The 20,415-nt window shown below is 37.9% G+C and overlaps 1 protein-coding gene across 8 annotated transcripts in view; it reads left to right on the forward strand.

The window, feature by feature from the left end:
* Positions 1-19,211, forward strand: part of ESRRG (estrogen related receptor gamma) — a 114,846-nt gene extending 95,635 nt beyond the window's left edge. For all 8 annotated transcript variants that reach the window (XM_053458692.1, XM_053458693.1, XM_053458695.1 and 5 more), the window contains 2 exons: positions 14,158-14,427; positions 15,931-19,211. In XM_053458692.1, the coding sequence (XP_053314667.1) occupies positions 14,158-14,427; positions 15,931-16,175 (515 nt within the window). In that variant the 3' untranslated portion in view covers positions 16,176-19,211. The remainder of the gene's footprint in view (positions 1-14,157; positions 14,428-15,930) is intronic.
* The last annotated feature ends 1,204 nt before the right edge of the window (positions 19,212-20,415 follow it).

A 20,415-nucleotide genomic window follows, 5' to 3' on the forward strand; every position in this document is an offset into this window, starting at 1 on the left:
GCTTACGATCCATTCGCGGCTCCTCCAGGCAATGATGACATTAATTCAAAAGCACAGAAACAGGGGCCGACCTATTATTGGGAAGGAAGGGCTGACGGATCATGTCAGCGGGACCAGTAGAAAGGGGTATAATCTTCATGTGTATCCATAGGCTTGTTATCCTCTTATCAAGGCTCTCCGCTGCTCTTTGTTTATTGAAGAAGACAGGAATACTGTGTAAAGGCTGCTTAGTCAGGGATATCATCCTTGTTGGCAGGGGAGTGATTGCCAGTTGAAAAACAAGGCATTATTGCTCATTTTTTCCCTCTTATTAGTTTGATTACATTTGCAAATCAAATCAATCCATCAGACATGATCAGCGCCCGGTCCGCATTTCAAGGAATTGTAATCTCCGTCTAATAAGATGCAAATGTGTCACATCGGTAAGTAACCAATAAATCACCCTCTTGTCTTTGGCAATCGTTAAATATCAGAACCAACAGTCAATTTTTAGTATTTTCAATTTGCGATATGCCTCTGGAATATAAAGATAGATGATCGTAATTACACAAACCAAACACTATTTCAGTTCATTCCAGACAGCAAATTTAGTGGAAGGTATAACTGGCTTGTCATCACTCTACATTATTTCTGGAGGTTCACGTAAAGTTCACAGACAAACCTCAAATGGACATCGCATTTTTTTTTGTCCCCACCACGACCCAAACTTTAACAAATGACATCATTGGGGCATCTTGTTCGTCGGTGCCGGGAAGGTATAAATCCGGAGGTTTTCGGACAGCCCCTAAGATATCCCATCATGCTGATGGCGTTACAGAAAATAGTATTGCATCCGGAAATGTTCTTTTTTTGGTTTGTTTTACCCCAAATTTAGATGCATTGTGTAGGATAGTAGAATAAGGTGGAAACCGTTGGGATCAGAGATGGTCCTACAACGTAGGTCAACCAGACAGGTGATACCTTTAGAAATGATCCCTTAGCATGTTCGGTTGTTCGGGATCTGAGTACGCCTTTTGTAGTCTGCCTTGGAACCGAAGTCTCTTAGGTCTGCCTAGTTTATCACTAATCAGTCTATTAATGGCAGCGCGGCTACCTGCTCGCTATCGAGGCCAACGCGCGCTTGCGTACCTTGATGTACCTTTCCGCATCCTTTTGTCTTGTCTGCAAAAGAAATAAGCTCCGACCTCAATATTTAATTTCATAGATTAAAAACTACAATTAAACCATCAATAGATGGGAGATGTTAATCAACGTCTCTTTTCTTTCTTGTCTCCTTTTTGCTCAGACGATAACAAGCACTTGGTTTGAACATTTGTAGCTAAAGGGGCCCGAAACATTGTATAGGTAACAATTACCTCTCCATCTGTATATCTGTTCTGTTTGAGAGCTGTAGATACCCTACAATATTCCACGGGGAACTCCTGGCTTAATTAATTAAACTTGGAAGAATACATAGCCAACAAGCCATATCTTTCCTATTAGCGGCAAAAAAAAAAAAAAAAAGGAGAATTCCTTCATATAACGTTAAAAAAGTAAAGACATCAGAGGGGAAATGCATCATGGAAGGTATATTTATGGAATAGTATGGTATGGAGCCATAGTTATTTATATCTAAATATCTATCTTTATATATATATATATATATAATTTAGGTTTAATATATAAAATATGTCGTAACCCTATTAAAATGTGTTCTGCCCGTATATCTGATCTGGTATTAATAGGATCGGGTCAAAAAAGCAATTTCTTCTAAAAATAAAAAATAAAAATGTAGTACCATGTTTATTTAAAGAATGTTGGCGTTTTTAAAGAAAAGCGTGGATATGGGTAGTTTGCAGCTAGTCACCATGCTGTCGTACCAGTTTCTCAGTTTAGTGTCACAAAAAAAGGGGGTAAGGGAAATGAATAATTTAAGGAATTTCCAAGAAATGGGGTAAAGCCTCACTATATATATATATATACCGTATTTGCTCGATTATAAGACGACCCCGATTATAAGACGACCCCCCAAAATCAAAATATTAATTTAGGAAAAAAACAAAAAGCCTGAATATAAGACGACCCTATAGGAAAAAAGTTTTACCAGTAAATATTAATTCATGTAAATTATTTTTTCATGTTTAATAAAAGCTATGATTGAGAAAAATATATTTTTTAAATTTCCTTTTATTTGCCAACCTGCCCCCCCCAGTTATGCCACTCTGCCCCCAGAAATGCTTTATACCCCCCTATTTGCCACTCTGCCCCATGATATGCCTTATACCCCTATATGCCACTCTGGCATATAGGGGGTTAAAAGGCATATCATGGGGCTGAGTGGCATATAGGGGGTTAAAATGCATTTCTGGAGGTATATAGGCATATCATGGGGCTGAGTGGCATATAGGGGGTTAAAATGCATTTCTGGAGGTCCATATATCAAACTGCTAACAGCAATCACACTCCTATCAAGCCAAGGCAGCCAGTACATGCTGGAACCTGGGGATGATAGTAGTGGGATTACAGCCTCCCTATGCCATGCTACAACCCCCACCCCCCTTACACATCCATGCTATCACACACAAACACATTTAAATACTCATTCATTCCATTAATCACACATACTTCACACATTAAACACACATTAATCACACATACTTACCCAAAAACCCTCCCCCACCCCCTTACCTGAACTGCAGATCTCTCACTCGAAGACTTCTGCAGGGGACCGGCTGTAGAGCAACTTCTCTGGCCCCGCCCCCAGAGGAGGGAGGGGGAGATAGAGCTCTGTGAGGACGCTGCAAGCTTCCTGTCCTCCTGCTTCTAACAGAAGAGACGCTGCACGCGACCGGTAAGCAGCATGGCGCCAGCAGACATTTTTTGGGGGGTCTGAGAAGACGACCCCGATTATAAGACGAGGGGTATTTTTCAGAGCATTTGCTCTGGAAAAAACCTCGTCTTATAATCGAGCAAATACGGTATATATATATATATATATATATATATATATATATATATATACATTGTATCTGTTGCCCCAGTGATATAGAAGTGTTCTTCTATGTTCTGAATGTTGAATTATTTATTATTATAAAAGTTATTCATGGACCGCAGAGATAAATTCTATTATTGTAATGATTCGGTGTCAGTGCACACCTCAGCAAACCCCCCAAACAAGGCCTGTTGACTTTTTTTTTCACAGGGCTCTTTAACGCAATTGCCGATTATCGACCTGCAGAGACTAACAATATCCTTGATTAGTCACATTGAGTGGTATAGGCCTGAGGAGATGGCTAAATAGGCTCAGGGGAGTATGTGTGAAAAAAAAATCTAAAAACTAATAATGCAATTGACTGATGACATATAAATATATATATAGATTTTGTTTTTTTTTTAAAGAAAGAAGTAAATGTCCATGTATGGAAGCTCTGTCTGTCTGCGGTGTTACGAGTCTCTATCTGTGTAAGAATAACTTCTCTAAACTACTCAATAGTAGCCAGACAACATAAAAATGTATAGATCAAACGATCAGCAATGGGGCAGGCGAGTATGTGGAAGTTTGACCCTCTCAGGGTTTTTGCCCCAATCTCAGGGTGAAGGGGCAGATTCTCAGGGTCACACAGTCTGGAACTCACTCCTTTTCTACACTGTTGCGATCCCATATACGACCCCCAGTTGATGCTTTTGTGCCCAGTATGTTATGGACGATATCCCTGCTTTAATTCGGGTGACTCGACTGAGTGTATCTTTAGATAATGACAAGTCAGGGACCGGTATCGGAGCTGTTTGGGTAACACATGTGTCGAGTCACTCCCAGGTATGGTGGTACACTTATGTGACCTGTACTGAATTATTAGACTTCCACCTTAAGTGATGGATATTCCCATAAAATTATTATTATTATTATTATTTATTAAGCGCTAATATATTCTGCTGTACAATTTAAATGTGGGGTGCTTAACAAAGACGCTTTTACATATACACACACAACACCGTGCCTGTGAGCTTTCCACGTTTCATAAATCTGTATACAATTATATCCTTGGTTCTGTTTCCCATATTATTATTATTATTATTATTATTATTATTGTTATTATTATTTTGTGCTCCAGTTTTTTCATATGTAGTATTTAAGCGTGTTTTAATTATTGGTGTGAAGGGCTGGACCGTATTCAGCGTAGATGTAAGTTTTCCCAACGTGATGACATTTCGGGGCCAAACGCAGAAAGTGGTCCAGACGTGAAAAGCGGCCATACTTGTCAATACGAATGTGAAGCTGGGCCATGAACTGTAAGCATTCAGAGCTTCATTTTTAAGACTTAGACAGACCGAGCGTTATTAATGGACATATATGTGCTTCTTTTATTCAAGACGCTGTAGGTGGAAGAATAATGCTATGTCTCCTATCTCTCAGTCGCAAGACAACATCATCGATCTTCTTTCCTTTGATTTTTTTTGATGTTGAGCAATGGTTCAGACCTTCAGCTGGGGTTCTGCCTCCTTTCCGAGACAAAACACTTAAATCGGGGACCGGGAAGAGCTGCGAAACCTTCTCTCGCATACGGCTGGCTCTCCGAGCCGTCTCATCCTTTCCTCCTCTGTCATTCTCGGGCAACGAGCCTGCATTCTCGCCCAAAGATTTATAGTTTATCTTTATCTATGGTTTCATCTGTAGGTAGCTATTATAACCGCCTCGCCTGGATATTGTTTGCTTCTGATAGATCTGTCTTTAGTTCATCAAAGAGGGGGGGGGGATGGGGCCGAGTGGCTCAAAGCCATTGGGTCCAGCTGATGATGAAATACGAGCCATCAGCCTGTGGTAATAGCTGTAAAATTCCATAATTACACAGCCTTTATTACATTGCATAATGATCCTGAAGCAGTATGGAACAATTAATTAAGATTTTCAAGCAAGGCTGTTTCAGAAATTAAAAGGTACGAGCGGCTGAAAAATGGGGAAGCGTCTCTTTCGGAAAGCATTAAGCGCGCCTCGGAAGTGCCTCGCACCTCTTCCTTTACAGGGTAACGCGGCCGTAGCTCGATAATAACAGAGTGATGTGTTTGTGTCTACGTAGTGAGTTCTGACAGTAGAATTTCATCTTACTACAGCTAAAGGGCAATAAATTCATTTATGATCCTGACACATCGACAGACATCTCAAAGAAAGAGTTATTGCCTGCTTTCTGCCTTTCTGAATATATGATGTCGGGTATTCTGTTCTGCCAATTTTTATGAATACATGTTTGATAACATCTATATGTTTTGTTGAGAGTTTCTTTATTTATTTCTTTTTTTTTCCTTCTGTTTTTTTCCCCCATTTTCTTTTTATATCACTCATTTATAAATGATCAGACTGGGAAAGAAGGGCGTGCTAGTTTTAGGGTCCCCGTGGGGGTCACTGATTAAATAAATATTTAACTATACAAAGGCAACATATACAGCTTCTGTTATGACAATGTAAAGATGTATCATTATATTTATATAATATATTATATATATAATAATCATTTAAAATAAGTAATTCTGAGGTCAGCGTGTGGACCGTGAAGATAGCACTCAACGTGCTCGAACACTTTTTGGGGAACCACCGCCCCAGGGACTTGTCTTCTCTGGCCATGCAACCCCTTTAATTACAGTCTTCCTGCAGTTGACCAAAGATAATTATACGATCATCACCTCTAGAAAGCGCTCTTTAAAAGAATTAAAGCGGATAAAGTCAGACGTTCTGTTATAGACAACAACCCCCAAGATGGCGTCAACAGCAACTGTTCTAGCAAAGGTCTGCCTAACCCTGCATATCATGAATGGACAATCGCTGTAGTTTGCATACAGTAGGCTCTGTTTCAATCAAGATCTAGCTGTCTCTATAAATCATATAGTCTAATCAGATGAATGTTGATGTCCGGGTTGAAATTTTTCACAGTTTGACTGCAAAATTAATCAAAAGGAGAAGTACTGTCTTTCAGACTATGATAATACGCATGAAGAGGCTTCACTTAGCCCATAAAGGGTATCCTTTCTTTATTAAATTTGCTCTTTGTTCTTTCTGCGGCCAACTACGGTAGAACTCTATGCCTTTACCTACATTATTGATAGAGACGAAATATTCCCGGGGACTATGTCATGGAGATCTTCCACAGAATGTTGAGTAGAGTAAGTCGGAGATTCCTACCTTTGCCAAAACTCTAATACCAATATTAAGCTGTGTTACAATACCAAACTTAACAAAACTTTAGGATTTAGAGGCTTTACAAAGCAGTAATGTGGGAGAAGGATCTGCCCCAATAGTCTTTTCGGGGGGGGGGAAACTTGTCGGCTGCAGTAATAATTGGCAGGTAAGGGATATAACGAGAAAGCATGGGGTTGCTGCTTTCTTCAGGAAGAGCAAACTCTTCATACTGTTACAGCGATCTGATCTTCCGATTCGCGATATGATCTTCGTTGCCCGTTTAGGTGCAGGAAGTGGGTCTGAAAGCACCGTCCAAACTTAGAGCTCGTGATTTCCGTACTTGACAACCCTGTTACAAAACTAGAACTTTTTGTTTCCAAGTATCGAAAGAACCCAGCGAAGATTCCATCTGCCCATTTCCGCGAAGCCTTAACCTTTGCTTTCGACCATCAAAAAAAAATACATTAAAAAAAGCCAAGAAAAATGCGTTAAAAGGGGATTTAGTTTTGTAAAGTCAATTTTCTGTCTTTTTTCCCCTCGCAAAATATATTCCCTTAATAGGAGTTTTGTGAGCCTGTCTTGTTCGCACACTGTGTGTCACTGCCTTTGAAACACTTGTCACTCTTTAATGGAAACAAAATCGTCAATGCGGTTCCAGCTGCTATGTCATTCCACCACCCCTTGCTGCGTCGGCAATAGTGAAAATGACAGCGTTCCTCTCAGTAGGGGTAATTAAAATGTAAATATTGATATTTTATTATTTGAAATTACTTTCCAGTGCGGCATTTAATATCTCTCCATCTGTGCCGCTCTGTTTAGTGGTCACTTTAGAGCAGCTGAGGGATGGCAAGCGGCGGCTTGATCTCCGTTATGTCGAAATGCTTGTTGCTGCTTAATTTTGATATCTAATTAAGTGGAAAAGTACAGTTCACACTGTAATCCATGGAATCTTAACCAGCTGCTGGGGTATATTTAGAATTAATCTCCACTATGGAATCGTCCTAATGTATGCAATTAGGAGTCTGCCCATGGCTAATTAGGTGTATTACAATCACACAGCCTTTTCTCTTTATTCTTTGCTTTTTTTTTTTTTTTGGACTGGTTCTGGCTTAATTCTTTCGCCAGTGGTGGTCTTAACCCTGACGCTGCCGGAGAAGTAGGAATAAAATTGAGATGTATATCTATAAGCTTGGGCAGGTGCGTCAACCGACTAAGAGAAGGAGTGAGGTATTACAGCCTCTCTTTATCCTTCAATCCCTTTCTCTCTTTCCTTTTCTCATTGTCGCTCCCATTCACTCATAGTCTGCCCATTTGCTGTAGACCTTAATCAGCCGTTGGTCTCGTCTTAGAACCGAGGATAGCCATATGTCTATTTCATGCATGTTTAAAGTCCCTTACTGTATTAGCCTCTATCGCTTCTACTGGAAGGCTTTTCCACTTATCCACCACCTTCTCAGCGTGAGTAAAACGTCCTGTTAAACGCCTTGTTAGACCCACATGGTTATAGCACCCCTTCCGCCAGACATTACGTTTTACTTCTGATCACGCGTCTGCCAAATCATTACAATACCACTGTATAAAGAAGCAATTTAGGGTTAGTTATCGGTCTCAAAGTCTTGAGGTAAATCCTCAATGATAAAACATCCCCATTTTTACCAATTCCTGCAGAGAGCATAATAAAGAAAGAATTGTCATCTAAAGGCAACTGGAGTTTTTTTCTATTGTACCAGATGGGGGGATTCTGCTAAGTCCTTCCATGTATTTAAAAGAGGGAGAAGATGATCATTTGAAGTGGACTTTGGCCATTTTATGCATTAAAGAGTATCTGATGGCTGGAGCGCCCCTCTAATCATAGTGCGGAACGGGGTCCTATCGCCAAGACCCCATCTGACTGCATGGCTCTGCTTAATCTTCCCAGTTAACTCCAGATACAAAGATCTCATTTGCCAGCCATCCAGTTCCCTGAGTTACAAAGTTTTCACAATATCCCTGATACCTACACGTGAAAGAATCGTTTGATGCTCTTGGAAACATTTAAAAATCCACTTTTTAAACATTACAGTTTTTGTTCATATCAGTAGCTGATAAATTGCAACCCCCCCCTTTTAAAATTTGCAATAAAATAAAAAGTAAATAACATTTTTATATAAATATATATATTTATTTGGTGTTATATTTGTATCGACTTCACCTGGTTATCCCACTAAAAGCTTCTAATTCTGATTTCCTTTCTTAATGAAAAGTTAACAAACAACAACAAAAAAACCCAATTTATAGATTGAATGTTGTAATATTTTCCGTCCCGTAATTATTCCCGTAACGTATGGAGCGCCGACGAAGTGTTTTGCTCGTTGAGAAATAGCTGCGGTTCGGGAGGGCAAGAAATGATATGCAAATGATAAGCATTTGTAAATGGATCCATGTTGCTCTCGGTCAATAAGTACCTTTTTTTTTTCTTTTCTTTTTAAACGGTTTATTTGATTGGATACCCGGTAAAAGTCGTTAAAAGGTATTTGTACAATAAGTGGCATTCCCAATTATCCCGTGCGCGCTCTCCGTTTCATTAACGCTTTGTGAAATAGCTCGAGCGAAAGGTCACAACTCGTAAGAGGCGAGCAACATCTTCCCTGTTTGTAAATGCCCAATTTACGGCTTTTAAATTGTTGCAGAACACGCTTAGTATTGCTGAATGAATCTTGTGCCTCAACTACTCCTGACAAGTGAATATTTGTTTAGTGGGAATCTATTGTCCTTAATGGATTGAGATGGACACGCGCTGTGAATGGATTTTAAAGCCACGCCGGCTCTGTTTTCTTGTTTCGGTGAGATGAAAGCCGTGTTTCGCTAAAAGCAGAAGAGCGCTATTCTGCCCACGGCCGTTAAATGTGCCACCTCGTTCCGTCCAGGCTGGAATTTATTGTATCCGAGGATATAAAGCATATATATTCTACTTACTAACATAGAATGTAATGGCGGATCGGCCCCATTCGGCCCCATCTGGACTGCTTGTTTTTCCTGCTGAAGCCTCAAACCTTTATCACTTATCTACCAGACTCTGTTGCCATACTACGTTTGATTACGTTTTTTCCAGGACGTTAATTATGTTTTAAATATGAACAATTGTGTTGCTCAGCTCCAATGTGTCATTTTACACTCAAATTAAAAGATCAGACCTATGTATGACATCATACGTATGTCATTTAGACGGGATTCCGAGCGCTAGTCTGTGGGTTTATTATGCCTACTGTATATTCACTGTATAAAAAAAGGTTTGTTTTTTTCCCCATCTTTAATAATCAGCCTCTGCCTGTAAAGCTCCATAACCTACTTCATGACACAAATACAATTTTATACCCCGAAGAAGTGTTTTCTAAATAGAGAATTATTGCCTGGTTTGCGCTTGACAAGTTAAAATACTTGTCATGTTACACATAAATGACAGCGGGATTCGGTTTATTTCTGTTGTGCCGTAGCTCAAATAATGATTGCAAATAGGCGTGCGTTCGTTCTAATGAAAGTACAAAAGCAAATTGGAAAAACATGCATTTTTTTTTTTTTATTTTGATTTTTTTTGCTTGCCAGGTATGCAATGTTGATACTCGGGCGCCGTGCGTGATTACAGAATAATTAACATTCTGCCGTGATGCTCGCTGTTTGAGGAACGTCTAATGTGTCAGATCGCAGACACACAAACAGCCGGCGAACCATCAAAACATAGCCGTCAATGCCCTACTTTAGTGATCGCGCCAGGCATCCCGGCACGCAGCTAACGCCCGAAAGCCGGATGTAGCTCCAGAGGACGGCCGGGGAAAAGCCTAGGAGGGGGTTAAATTCAAATGCCTTCAATGTAGCCTATTTCTGTCAACACTCGGCTGCGAAAACAAACATTTATGGCTTGTGAAGTGAAAGTGTATTTTTTGAAGACTAGCCGTCAGATGTTTTTTGCCCTTCACACTTTCCCGATGCTTAGCCTTTTTTGTTAAGTTGACTGCAAAGTGCATCGGTTCGTTTGGACACAAAAAAAAATACACAAAAAAAAAAACAGGGGGGGAAGCAAAAGTAGGTGACATGTGCCCACGGCGCAATTGTCAAACACATGAGATCTCAGTGCAAAAAGGCAGGAGGGCTGCCATACCACATGCTTGGCCCATCATCACCCTATCTTCACTGTCAGGAGACCAGGAAGCATTGACGGCCACGTTATTTCGCTAACCCCTCTATGAGTTTATTCCAGGCTCTTTGCTTGGTTTCCAGATAATGTATTTTTCTTGGCTTAGAGAGGGTTGTGGATAGATTCCCAACGAGGCAACTTAAACATGCTTGGTATAGGCATAAGGCTATTTCGAATATAAGGCAAGACCAAAGAACCACTAAGATTTGAAGTCTTCACATGGCCAGACAAGATGGGCTGAAAGGTTCTTCTCTGCCCTCAGATTCTATGTTTCTGTTCTAGAAGCCCATGAGAAATTGTTGATTTATTACAGAAAAACCTTGGACGTGGCTTTTTTTTAATCATTATTCTTAAGGCTTTTGAGTTTATTCTTGGATAATCTATGGGGGGTAAAGGTGGTCATAGTAGCGTGCATCAGAGTTAAAACGTTGAGCTAAGGAGTAAAGACCAAGAGGCTAGCTAATGAGTTCTGATTTCTGGAGCGTCTGGGTGAGGGTTCCTAGGTACGCTCGAAACGTCTTCATTGACCAAACAGGAACACCGAGTATCGGCATATTAAGATACACGACAGCTGAAGAGAAGATCCCATCAAATTATACATGTAAACATTACTGATTAAGAAATGCGAGGCCGACGGTTAAATTATTAATCAAAGAGAACATTGTATTGCCTCGGTTTAAGGGCTGACACAAACAGCCCTATTAAGGATGGAGATGAAAACTGGAAGATAATCCGGGGTATGGCAGTGATATTGATTAAGCTTTTTCAGTAAGTTTCTATTGATTAACTCTGATTCTTTCGAATTGATATATGTATATTTGGTAATTCATTAAAATTACTGTAGATATATTACTGACTTCTTCGTGTACAAAACAATATCCAGAGACGCATTCATCTTAGTACTGATCTATATTGAGCTTCGTGGAGGTACGGAACAAGATACTATAACCTTATCTTATATAGTTAGGTACCAGGGATTGAATCCGAGATATCCCTAATTGCATTGATGGATAAAAAGACAATATTTTACCCAAATGCCCATTTTTCCTGGAACAAGGAAAACAAAATCCTTCGTGATTCCACAGGCAATAAGATTTTTTAAATAACAAAATGCTCTCCTCAATACTCTTTATTGCAAATAAAAGGAATCACGTTAATAGTTGATGGCCTCCATGGGTGGTGCATTCTGGAGCTTTAGGGCCCTTACTGCAAAGAAAGTCTTTCTCTGCTTGACATGGGATTTTGGCCCCTCTAATCACAATATGTGGCCCCTGGTTATCATTGTTTCTGTTTGTGGGGTGAACATTTACTCAGAAAGGGCTTTATATTGTCTTCTTATCAATGGTTTATATATATACCGTATATATATATATATATATATATATATATATATATAAAATATAAACTATTATCACCAAGGGTTAAAAAGCTTCTTATAAATGTCTGACCGTTTTTGCTCTAGAATACTGCACAATGGAGAAATATATATATATATATACACTGTATATATATATATATATATATATATATATATATTTATACATATATATATATATATATATAATTATTATATATTTTTATATTAATTTAGTTGTATATATAAAAGAACTATTTATAAGTTAACATACCGTACATCTAATATGGTGAGATCTATGTCAATACATAAAATTTGAAGATAAAAAAAATAGCAATTTCTGCACTGTATTCTGTCCTCTTTTTTTCATTTTTTTTGCTTTATAAAAGATATGTACCCAAAGGGTTAAACTTGTCATTTCGGATCATACTCTAAATGATCTCTGCTGCTTTTTTGATTTTTTTGAACACGTTAGTTTTCTGTTTTACCAGGCCCTGTACTTGGGTTACTGTACGTTAATCATTTTTAGCTCTAAAAAGTTTTTTTTTGAGGGGGGGGGGCTGAAGAAAAGCTAATACTCCCTTTTAATATATAATAATAGTTCCGGATTTCTTGCTACATCGAGTTGAATTTATCGTCCCTTGCTTAATTAAACCCCTCCGAGGTTCCAGAAGCATTGTAAGGTATGGGGGGAAAAAAATGTTGATTTGTAAATCACAGGGACAAAAGGGGCCACAGGAGAGAAAAAAAAAGTTAAAGTTTCTGCGCACGTAAATGTCAATATAGTGTCTTCTCCATCATCAGCAGTAAATTCTCATTGATGCCTCTTTTCTTCTCCGTATTGATCCTTCCATGAGAACGTAGATTTGTATCTGTTAATTAATGCGTCCTGAAACAGCGTTTGTATTAATCAGGCAGATAAGAAAAATTGGATGCCTGGACCCTCGTGACAACCATAAAAGTGCTTGCCCTGATAAAATCGTGAATGGACCTCAATAAAAAAAAAAAAAAAAAAAAAAAAAGTTCCTCCTTCCACTCAATAAACTAATCATCCCACTTTTAATTATGTGGTAGAGAGATGTGTGGAGATTGGAGAATGTGTAAATCTAATTATTTACTAACAGCGGTGTCTGGGAGGGAGGACGAGGCTGTCACAGAAAGGTGCTTCGGGGTATATTCTGTGTCCATCTGTTACTGCCTAGAAACAAACGGGAAAAAAATAAAAAAAAATATATATATATATATATATATACTACGGCTTCTTCAAAGTAGTCGTTGCTAATTGAAACCATGGATTTCCGTCTGCAGGATCCTAAAATTATTATTTCTTGGAGAAAAAAAAAAAAAGAAAGCCAATCATCATCGCCGGTATGATTTGTGGCAAAGTCTTGTGTAGACTTTTTTGAACCCGTGCCCTTAGACTCTATTATAGTAAATGCATCCGGCTATTCTTGAGGGAATCATATCAAATCTCATTTTATTTTATTGAAACAATGTAACTGTATATATAAATATATATTTATTTATTTATTCTTCCCTGTCTCGCAACCGCATTCTCCGCTAAAACAAGAAATAATACAATGATTTACATTCCGTTACAAAGGTGCGTAATGCGCTTTGCTTCCAGCATGGAATATTATTTCAACTTTACGCTGAAAACAAAGAAAATCGAGGACGTTCTATAGGGGAAGGGTTAAAATTAAAAACTCCAGCATTTAATAAACCTGGATTTATTAATGAACCTGTACATTCTTGCTGTATTATCTGCTCGTTGTGTTTTTTGATATTGTATATTTAGATAAGACGTTGTGATGCAATTTACACAGAATTGTTTGTCTGCTGCTGGTAGTAGGAACACGATGGTTAGAGGATAGCCAGAGATCGACACATTTATTTTAACAAAACTCTATACAATAGACAGATAAGCATTGTCATAGACAAGTCAGTGTAAGCTCCAGACACGTCTTAAGACCCCCTTAAGAAAAGCTGCACTAATCCCCTTTGATGACTTCATTAAGTCCTTGTCATTGTCTGTGCCAACTGGCAAACTTACGTACGTCCTACTGTACATAGTTCTATAGCGTCTATTAAGAGCTACTGACCCCTTTAGTACCGGAGACGAAGGCTTGTTACCTTCTCAGCACCCCCAGAGCGCCAACGTTGTACAGGTCTCTGACGCTCTGGAGGTTGCGTACCTCCCCGTACCATTGTAACGATTGAGCAATTGGTTATTTCGGCATTCTTTTTAGATTTGAATACAATTCAGGTTTGGTTCCAATCCTCGATCGTTAATGTTGTGTGCTCTCAAAAAAGCTCCTTTCAAATAGAGTATTTATTTATGAAGGAGCGGCAATGTTATACACGATGCACTCGGAATTTAGAAAGCTTTGGTGTCCATTGTTAAGAATTTGCCCAACATCTGCACACATTAATCTTAAAAAAGTTTTCATTTGAGCTAACTTATACCGTTCTCTGTCTTTTCAGGATTCTCCACTTTGTCGCTCGCAGATCAGATGAGTCTCCTGCAGAGTGCATGGATGGAGATTCTCATCCTGGGGATTGTCTACCGGTCCTTGACCTTCGAGGATGAGCTAGTCTACGCTGAAGACTACATCATGGATGAAGATCAATCAAAGTTGGCCGGCCTGCTCGAACTGAACAACGCCATCTTGCAACTTGTGAAAAAGTATAAAAGCATGAAACTTGAAAAGGAAGAATTTGTAACCCTGAAAGCTATAGCACTTGCTAATTCGGGTAAGTAGAGATCTGAATATTCAATATCGATTGAACACACAGACATTTACATTGTATTATGTTAGCCCCTAGAATGTCAATAAATCCCATCGGTGGGGGAGGGGAGAAGAAATATGTTTTAAAGATATTATTCTAGTTTTGTTACCTGAAGCACAGAAGGTGTTCAAGTCTCAATTAAACTGGCAATAAATAAACAAAGCGCCTAAAATATAAAACTATTAGAAGATAAGACAGAAGATACGTTTTTCCACCATGCTGTCCACATGGCGTAGGAAAGACCATCCGGCTCCCATACCTGAAATGTAGCCTTTTAAATGGCAATTTGATGAACAATCTCTTCTCTGGCACCGAAATAGTTATATATCCACCTAAATAAATCAAAAGAAAGAAAAATTAGGCGTATAGATTTTTTTTAAGTGCGTCAATAGTGGCTGCATGTTTTCTGGGAAGGGTTAAGAAGCATTTAGCGCGCATGAAAACTTAAAAGCGCTGAAGCAGGGAACAACATCAGATAAGTAAAAATCGTTCGGACTTTGTTGGCGTCGTCTTCTTGTAACCCTAATTCTTCCTCTCTGCTCCTTAAGCCTCTTTCAGCATTTGCATATAGTTGAGGACAGCTTTGTGTTTAATAACCCGCTGATCACTAGATACCCATGTGTCAATAATGTGCTCTGACGCTGCGTTCCGATGACAGTCACACGATGCCCCTCCATCTGCCTTTGTTTTGACCCGTTCTTTGAACTTTATCTTGGTGGCTGGCCAGTAGTTTTCCCTTTAATTACAAGAAGGAAACTGTCAATAAAATCAGTTAAATGGGATGCAATGAGTGGCTTGAATGGGCAGACAGCTATTTGTTCAGATTCTAGAGCATTCAAGTTATTGACAGTTTGTTTTCTGGGGCCATATGCAACGATCAATCTCAGACCGAGCTCAGCCGCGCTGAAAAATGAAAAACCAGATTGCTTTTGCTTACTTGCGGATGAGGACTTGTGATTTGGCGCGGCTTTAGTGAGATGAGACCTTCTGCCCAAATTGCCCCCCTGAGAGAGGATGCGTGACTGTTTTTCAGAAATATTTTTTTTTAATTGATTTTGTAATTAACGGCTCATCTACAATATTGTTGCCGGGGCTATAAACGGAATTTGTCGAGAATTTGTTTTTCGCAGCAACAATGCAGCGGCTAAAGTTTGGAATTTTTAATTATTGGCAGCGATTATCCTTTTTATTTTTATTTTATTTTTTGCCATCAGCGGCAAGCTTGCAAATGTGGAAATAACATTACTTTACTCGTTACCTTAACTTACTCTAGTTTAACTTTAGCCTACTCACAATAAATATTCAGAAGGGGTCTATAAAACCATATAACATGTCTTGAAGATTATTAATTCATAAAACATTTGGAAAATAATAATTAACTCTATAAAGGTTTTCCAAAGTTCTGTTACCTTATGTTCTACCGCATCATTACTGTGTATGATAATCGGATATTATTTTTTCTTGTAGACTCCATGCATATAGAAGATGTAGAAGCTGTCCAGAAGCTTCAAGATGTCTTACATGAGGCTCTGCAGGATTACGAAGCCGGGCAGCACATCGAAGATCCGCGCAGAGCCGGCAAGCTGCTGATGACGTTGCCTCTTTTACGGCAAACGTCCACCAAGGCCGTGCAACACTTCTATAACATCAAACTGGAAGGAAAAGTCCCTATGCACAAACTGTTTCTGGAAATGCTCGAGGCCAAGGTGTGACTAAAAGCACCTTAGGCGTCCCCTCGAGTGCAAATATTCGTAGAATAAGGGAAAAAAAAAAATATACGCAGTATAATTACCACGAGAAATCACCTTAGTACTGAATTAAAAGCAAGTGACTGCACTGATATTTAGCAGCAAGAATGAAGCAGCTTCTGACCTTTTATTCTGCTCCCTGTAATGGCGCAGATCTCTTCCCATTTTTGTTGTTCTTTTTTTTTGTTGTTGCAGAACTTAAAAAAAAAATCATTCATTTAGAGAGATGGAAGCCAGGCCTGCCAAAGGACAAAAAAATCCTTAGTAAGGATGCCATTGAATTTAAAATAAACTATAATGTCCCCAAATGACAGAAGAAGTCAACGTGCGAAAGAAAAAAAAAACACACACACAAAAAAAACTAAAAACCACCATATCTTGCATACAGGAAAGTACAAAGACTGAATGCAGTATTCCACGGAATTTCGCAGAGCAGACTTAAGAAACCGTAAAAGACTTAGCGTTCGCCGCTTTAATCCATTCGACTTCCATTTTTCCTTTAGATCACTGGCGACATTTGATTCCGTCATTGTTTTTTCGAGTCTTCCAGATTTTTCTTGGTTAAGTAACAATGTAACTTTTTTCAGGGATAATTTCTAAGCTTTATCCATCCATGCAATACTAATAAATAATAATAATAAAAAAAAATGTAATAAAATAAATAAAAAACCCTGCATAGCAATGTTGGCTCGAGCAACAATGAACAATAATGAAGGATATATATCTATAGAAAAATCCTTAGTGTTTTTTTTTTGTTTTTAAATGTTTTCTTGTTATAAACGGAGATTATTTTATACCACTTTTCTTCCATTTATTAATGTGGGTATTTATTCAAGCAATAGTTGAAAGAATGGTGCGTATTAACACGGATGCAATTTATGTTATGTGCCAGTAAGATCTGGAATTCAATTTATTAAGACATGGTATACCTGTTATATTTGGAAATGTTAAATTGTACCTGCAATGTATATATATACTGTATATATATATATATAAATATATAAATGTAGTCTGACGTGCTTAGCACTCCCACCCGAGAAGAAGCTTGCAAATTTCTTCGTTTCATTTTTTTTTTTTTTCTTGGAAGGAAAAAAAAAAAATCTTTCAACTTTCAACTATTTAAAAAATAAACAAAAGAAACGGTTGAAAAATTACGCTACAGGCAATAAGGCAAAAGGCCAACAAAAAAATAAAAAAATGTCTCTTATGTATATCTCTGTTTAGACCACGTAAAAAAAAAAAATATATAATTGTAAAAATGATTTAATTTAAATTTTTTTATGGCAAATTTTATACAAACGGCTACGGCAGTCTGTGTGATTTTTTTCAACCCATATCGTTGCAGCATGAAAACTGTTTGGGTTCTAGACTGTTAAAGTGGTGTACAAAGCCAACCCTCCCTTCATTCCCTTACAGGCGGTAATTAACCCATTTACAATGATCTACATTGATGCTATGCCAACATACGAGTGTTAATAGTTGCTCCCTGTATCATATGAACACCCTTATAATATGTACACAAACGTAATTAAAATTGTAATCCTAACAGACAAAGAGAACTGTAGTTCGGCCTTTTTCCTGCTTGCTTACTCCAGAACTTTTGGTTGCGTTCAGTGTCGTCTTGTTCATCTTGTGGTGTCCATATCCCGTGGTGCAAGCTTTTTTTTTTTTTTTGATACAGGGTAGAACCAGAAATCCCACTGGTTGTATAAATCTTCAGGAGCCTGACGGCACTGTCGATATGGTCCTTCCTGGTTAACGACGGTTCTTCCTAATATTCACCATCAGACTGAAAATTCGATTGAAAGTACACATTGGAGAAAAAAAAATGTATGTTTTTGTTTTTTTTCCGAAATAGTTCAAAAAGAGTTCTTTAAGAGAACACGATGTATCTCATTAAGAAATCTTCCTACTTTGACCTGCTAAATAAGACTAATTTTGAACTGCTGTAAATAGAGCTTCTACAGAACCATGGCAAACCTTGACCTCGCTCTACGTTGGTTTTCTTTTCCCACGTTCTTTATTTCCGTTGGCGCGTCCCAAGACTATAACTTCTCTTTGTGCTTTAAACAGAATCCGGCGGACTGGTGACACATCAGCCGGGTTCTATAAATACTGTGTATCTCTCATTAGTATATAAGGAGTACTGTACATTGTAGAGTGTGGTTTCTCAGTAGAGAAGTGACTATAGTGTTTCTAGACAAATCATCATTAGCAATTCATTCATTCGCTGAATACCTTGATATATTAGAATGGACAGGTATTCATAGATCGGAACACCCATTAATTTCAGACAAAATCAGACGAGATCAAAAAGCTCACAACTCCTAGGATTTTTTTTTTTTAAAAAGGTGCTGATATTAAATATCCTTTTATATATTATTTCTAGAAGGTGTTGCAAGGTTTATGTTACATCCGAGTCATCAGTACGCATACATTACATTCTATACCGCGAGAGCTACTGAATATCGGTTCCAATGCATTTAGCATATAGACCTGTTTAATCCAACAATGTCACCATTGTGATAATATTTCAGAGTTTATTATACAAAAATGAAATGGAATAGGAAATAAACAAGCATTATACTTATTAAACCTTGCATGATGGGAGTTAATTTTAGTTTCTGTGGAATAGCATGGGGTTTAAAAAAATCTTAAATGGTATATAATTTAAAAATATTATTTATAATTTTGATTTGTTTTAAATTATTATTATTATTATTATTATTTTCTTATTTAAGGTTACGTGATTGTGTGTCTCAATCAGATTGGAAAATTGTATTTATTCCACTATTTTGCATTTAAATGATATCAAAAAAAAGATATAAAAAATTTAAAACTGCTATTTTTCTTATAGAAGAGAAAATGGGTGTCGGTGATTGTATTTTAATTATTGAAGGGTCTTTGTTTACCTGCCTGCGGAAACAGCTCGCGGCAGACTTATGATGCAAAAGATCAAGTATAGGACAAAATAAATACATAAATATGATGTGATCAAAATTTACTGAAGAAAAAGCTAAATCCAGGAGTTGCAACATTGCCAGAACTAAAATATAAAGCCATGCCTATAGCTGTAGATGTGCTTCACATCTGTAAAGCAATCAACTGTATATTTTTGTGACGTGTATCATACCATGTGCTCCAGAAATATGTCCATTTGTGTAAATGTATTTATTTTATATTGTATATATTGTTAAATGCAAAAAGGAGACATGACTCTGTAACTTCAATCAGTTCAGATGTGTAAGTCAAATTATTATGCCTTTCGGGATGATGGTAGAGCAATATTAAAAAAAAAAAAAAAAGCTTCCACTTTTTGATTGTTTTTCGGTGTCTTTTTTTTAAGTATTTGAATGAAATGGATCATGTATTAACTTGTTTATTTTATTTACTAACCGACATATGCTCATATTTATGGGCCACTCTGGGGTTTCGGAGAAGGACTTGAGGGCTTGATATTAAAAAAAAATACTAGTTTTACAATATTGGTCCAAAATAGAATCTTTAGCTATTTCATTGCCAACATCTTTATTTGATCTTCGGGATTGAAGTCTTTGGGGGGTCTTGCCATCTCCCTCTAGCTGTTGCTATGTGGCATCCCGAAGGCTACGGCAGATAGCGAGTGTGCGCGGATCACGCGGCGATGGGGGGGAAAGCTCTTCTGTTGGCGCCACCGAGTCTCTGGTTTTCTCACGTGAAGACCCTTCAGACTGCTTACACATGGCCTAAAAAGTACAACATTGCCGAGAGTCTATGGGGTGCATTTGGATTGCGAATGAATAACAAAGACTTCTCTTGAATGATCCAAGACCCAGTAACCCCCTGAACCTTAGTCCTGGGTAGGCTCTCTTACTTACAACGGAACTGTTAATTAAAAAGAAAATATATACTATGCTGCTATGGTTGCAATTAGAATTATGCGGTGAATTATACAATTTAGAATTAACTTTAAGAACAGCTGATGCGTAAAATAGATTTCCATAACGACAACAATTATTACATATTGATTTATAAGTATGTAGAGCTGTTCTGCAGTAAAATGTAGACTTAAAGGACGGTGCATAAAAAAGGGTCCCATAAACGGCCTCCACTTACTGTCATTTAAAAATATGCCGTACATGTGAAAATTATTACATTTTATTAAAATTATTTGGAAAAAACTTATGGTCGGGTTGATCGATTAATATACAAAATATCCACACAG

Source organism: Spea bombifrons, chromosome 3 (assembly GCF_027358695.1).
Source record: "Spea bombifrons isolate aSpeBom1 chromosome 3, aSpeBom1.2.pri, whole genome shotgun sequence".
Taxonomy (NCBI): Eukaryota; Metazoa; Chordata; class Amphibia; order Anura; family Pelobatidae; genus Spea; species Spea bombifrons.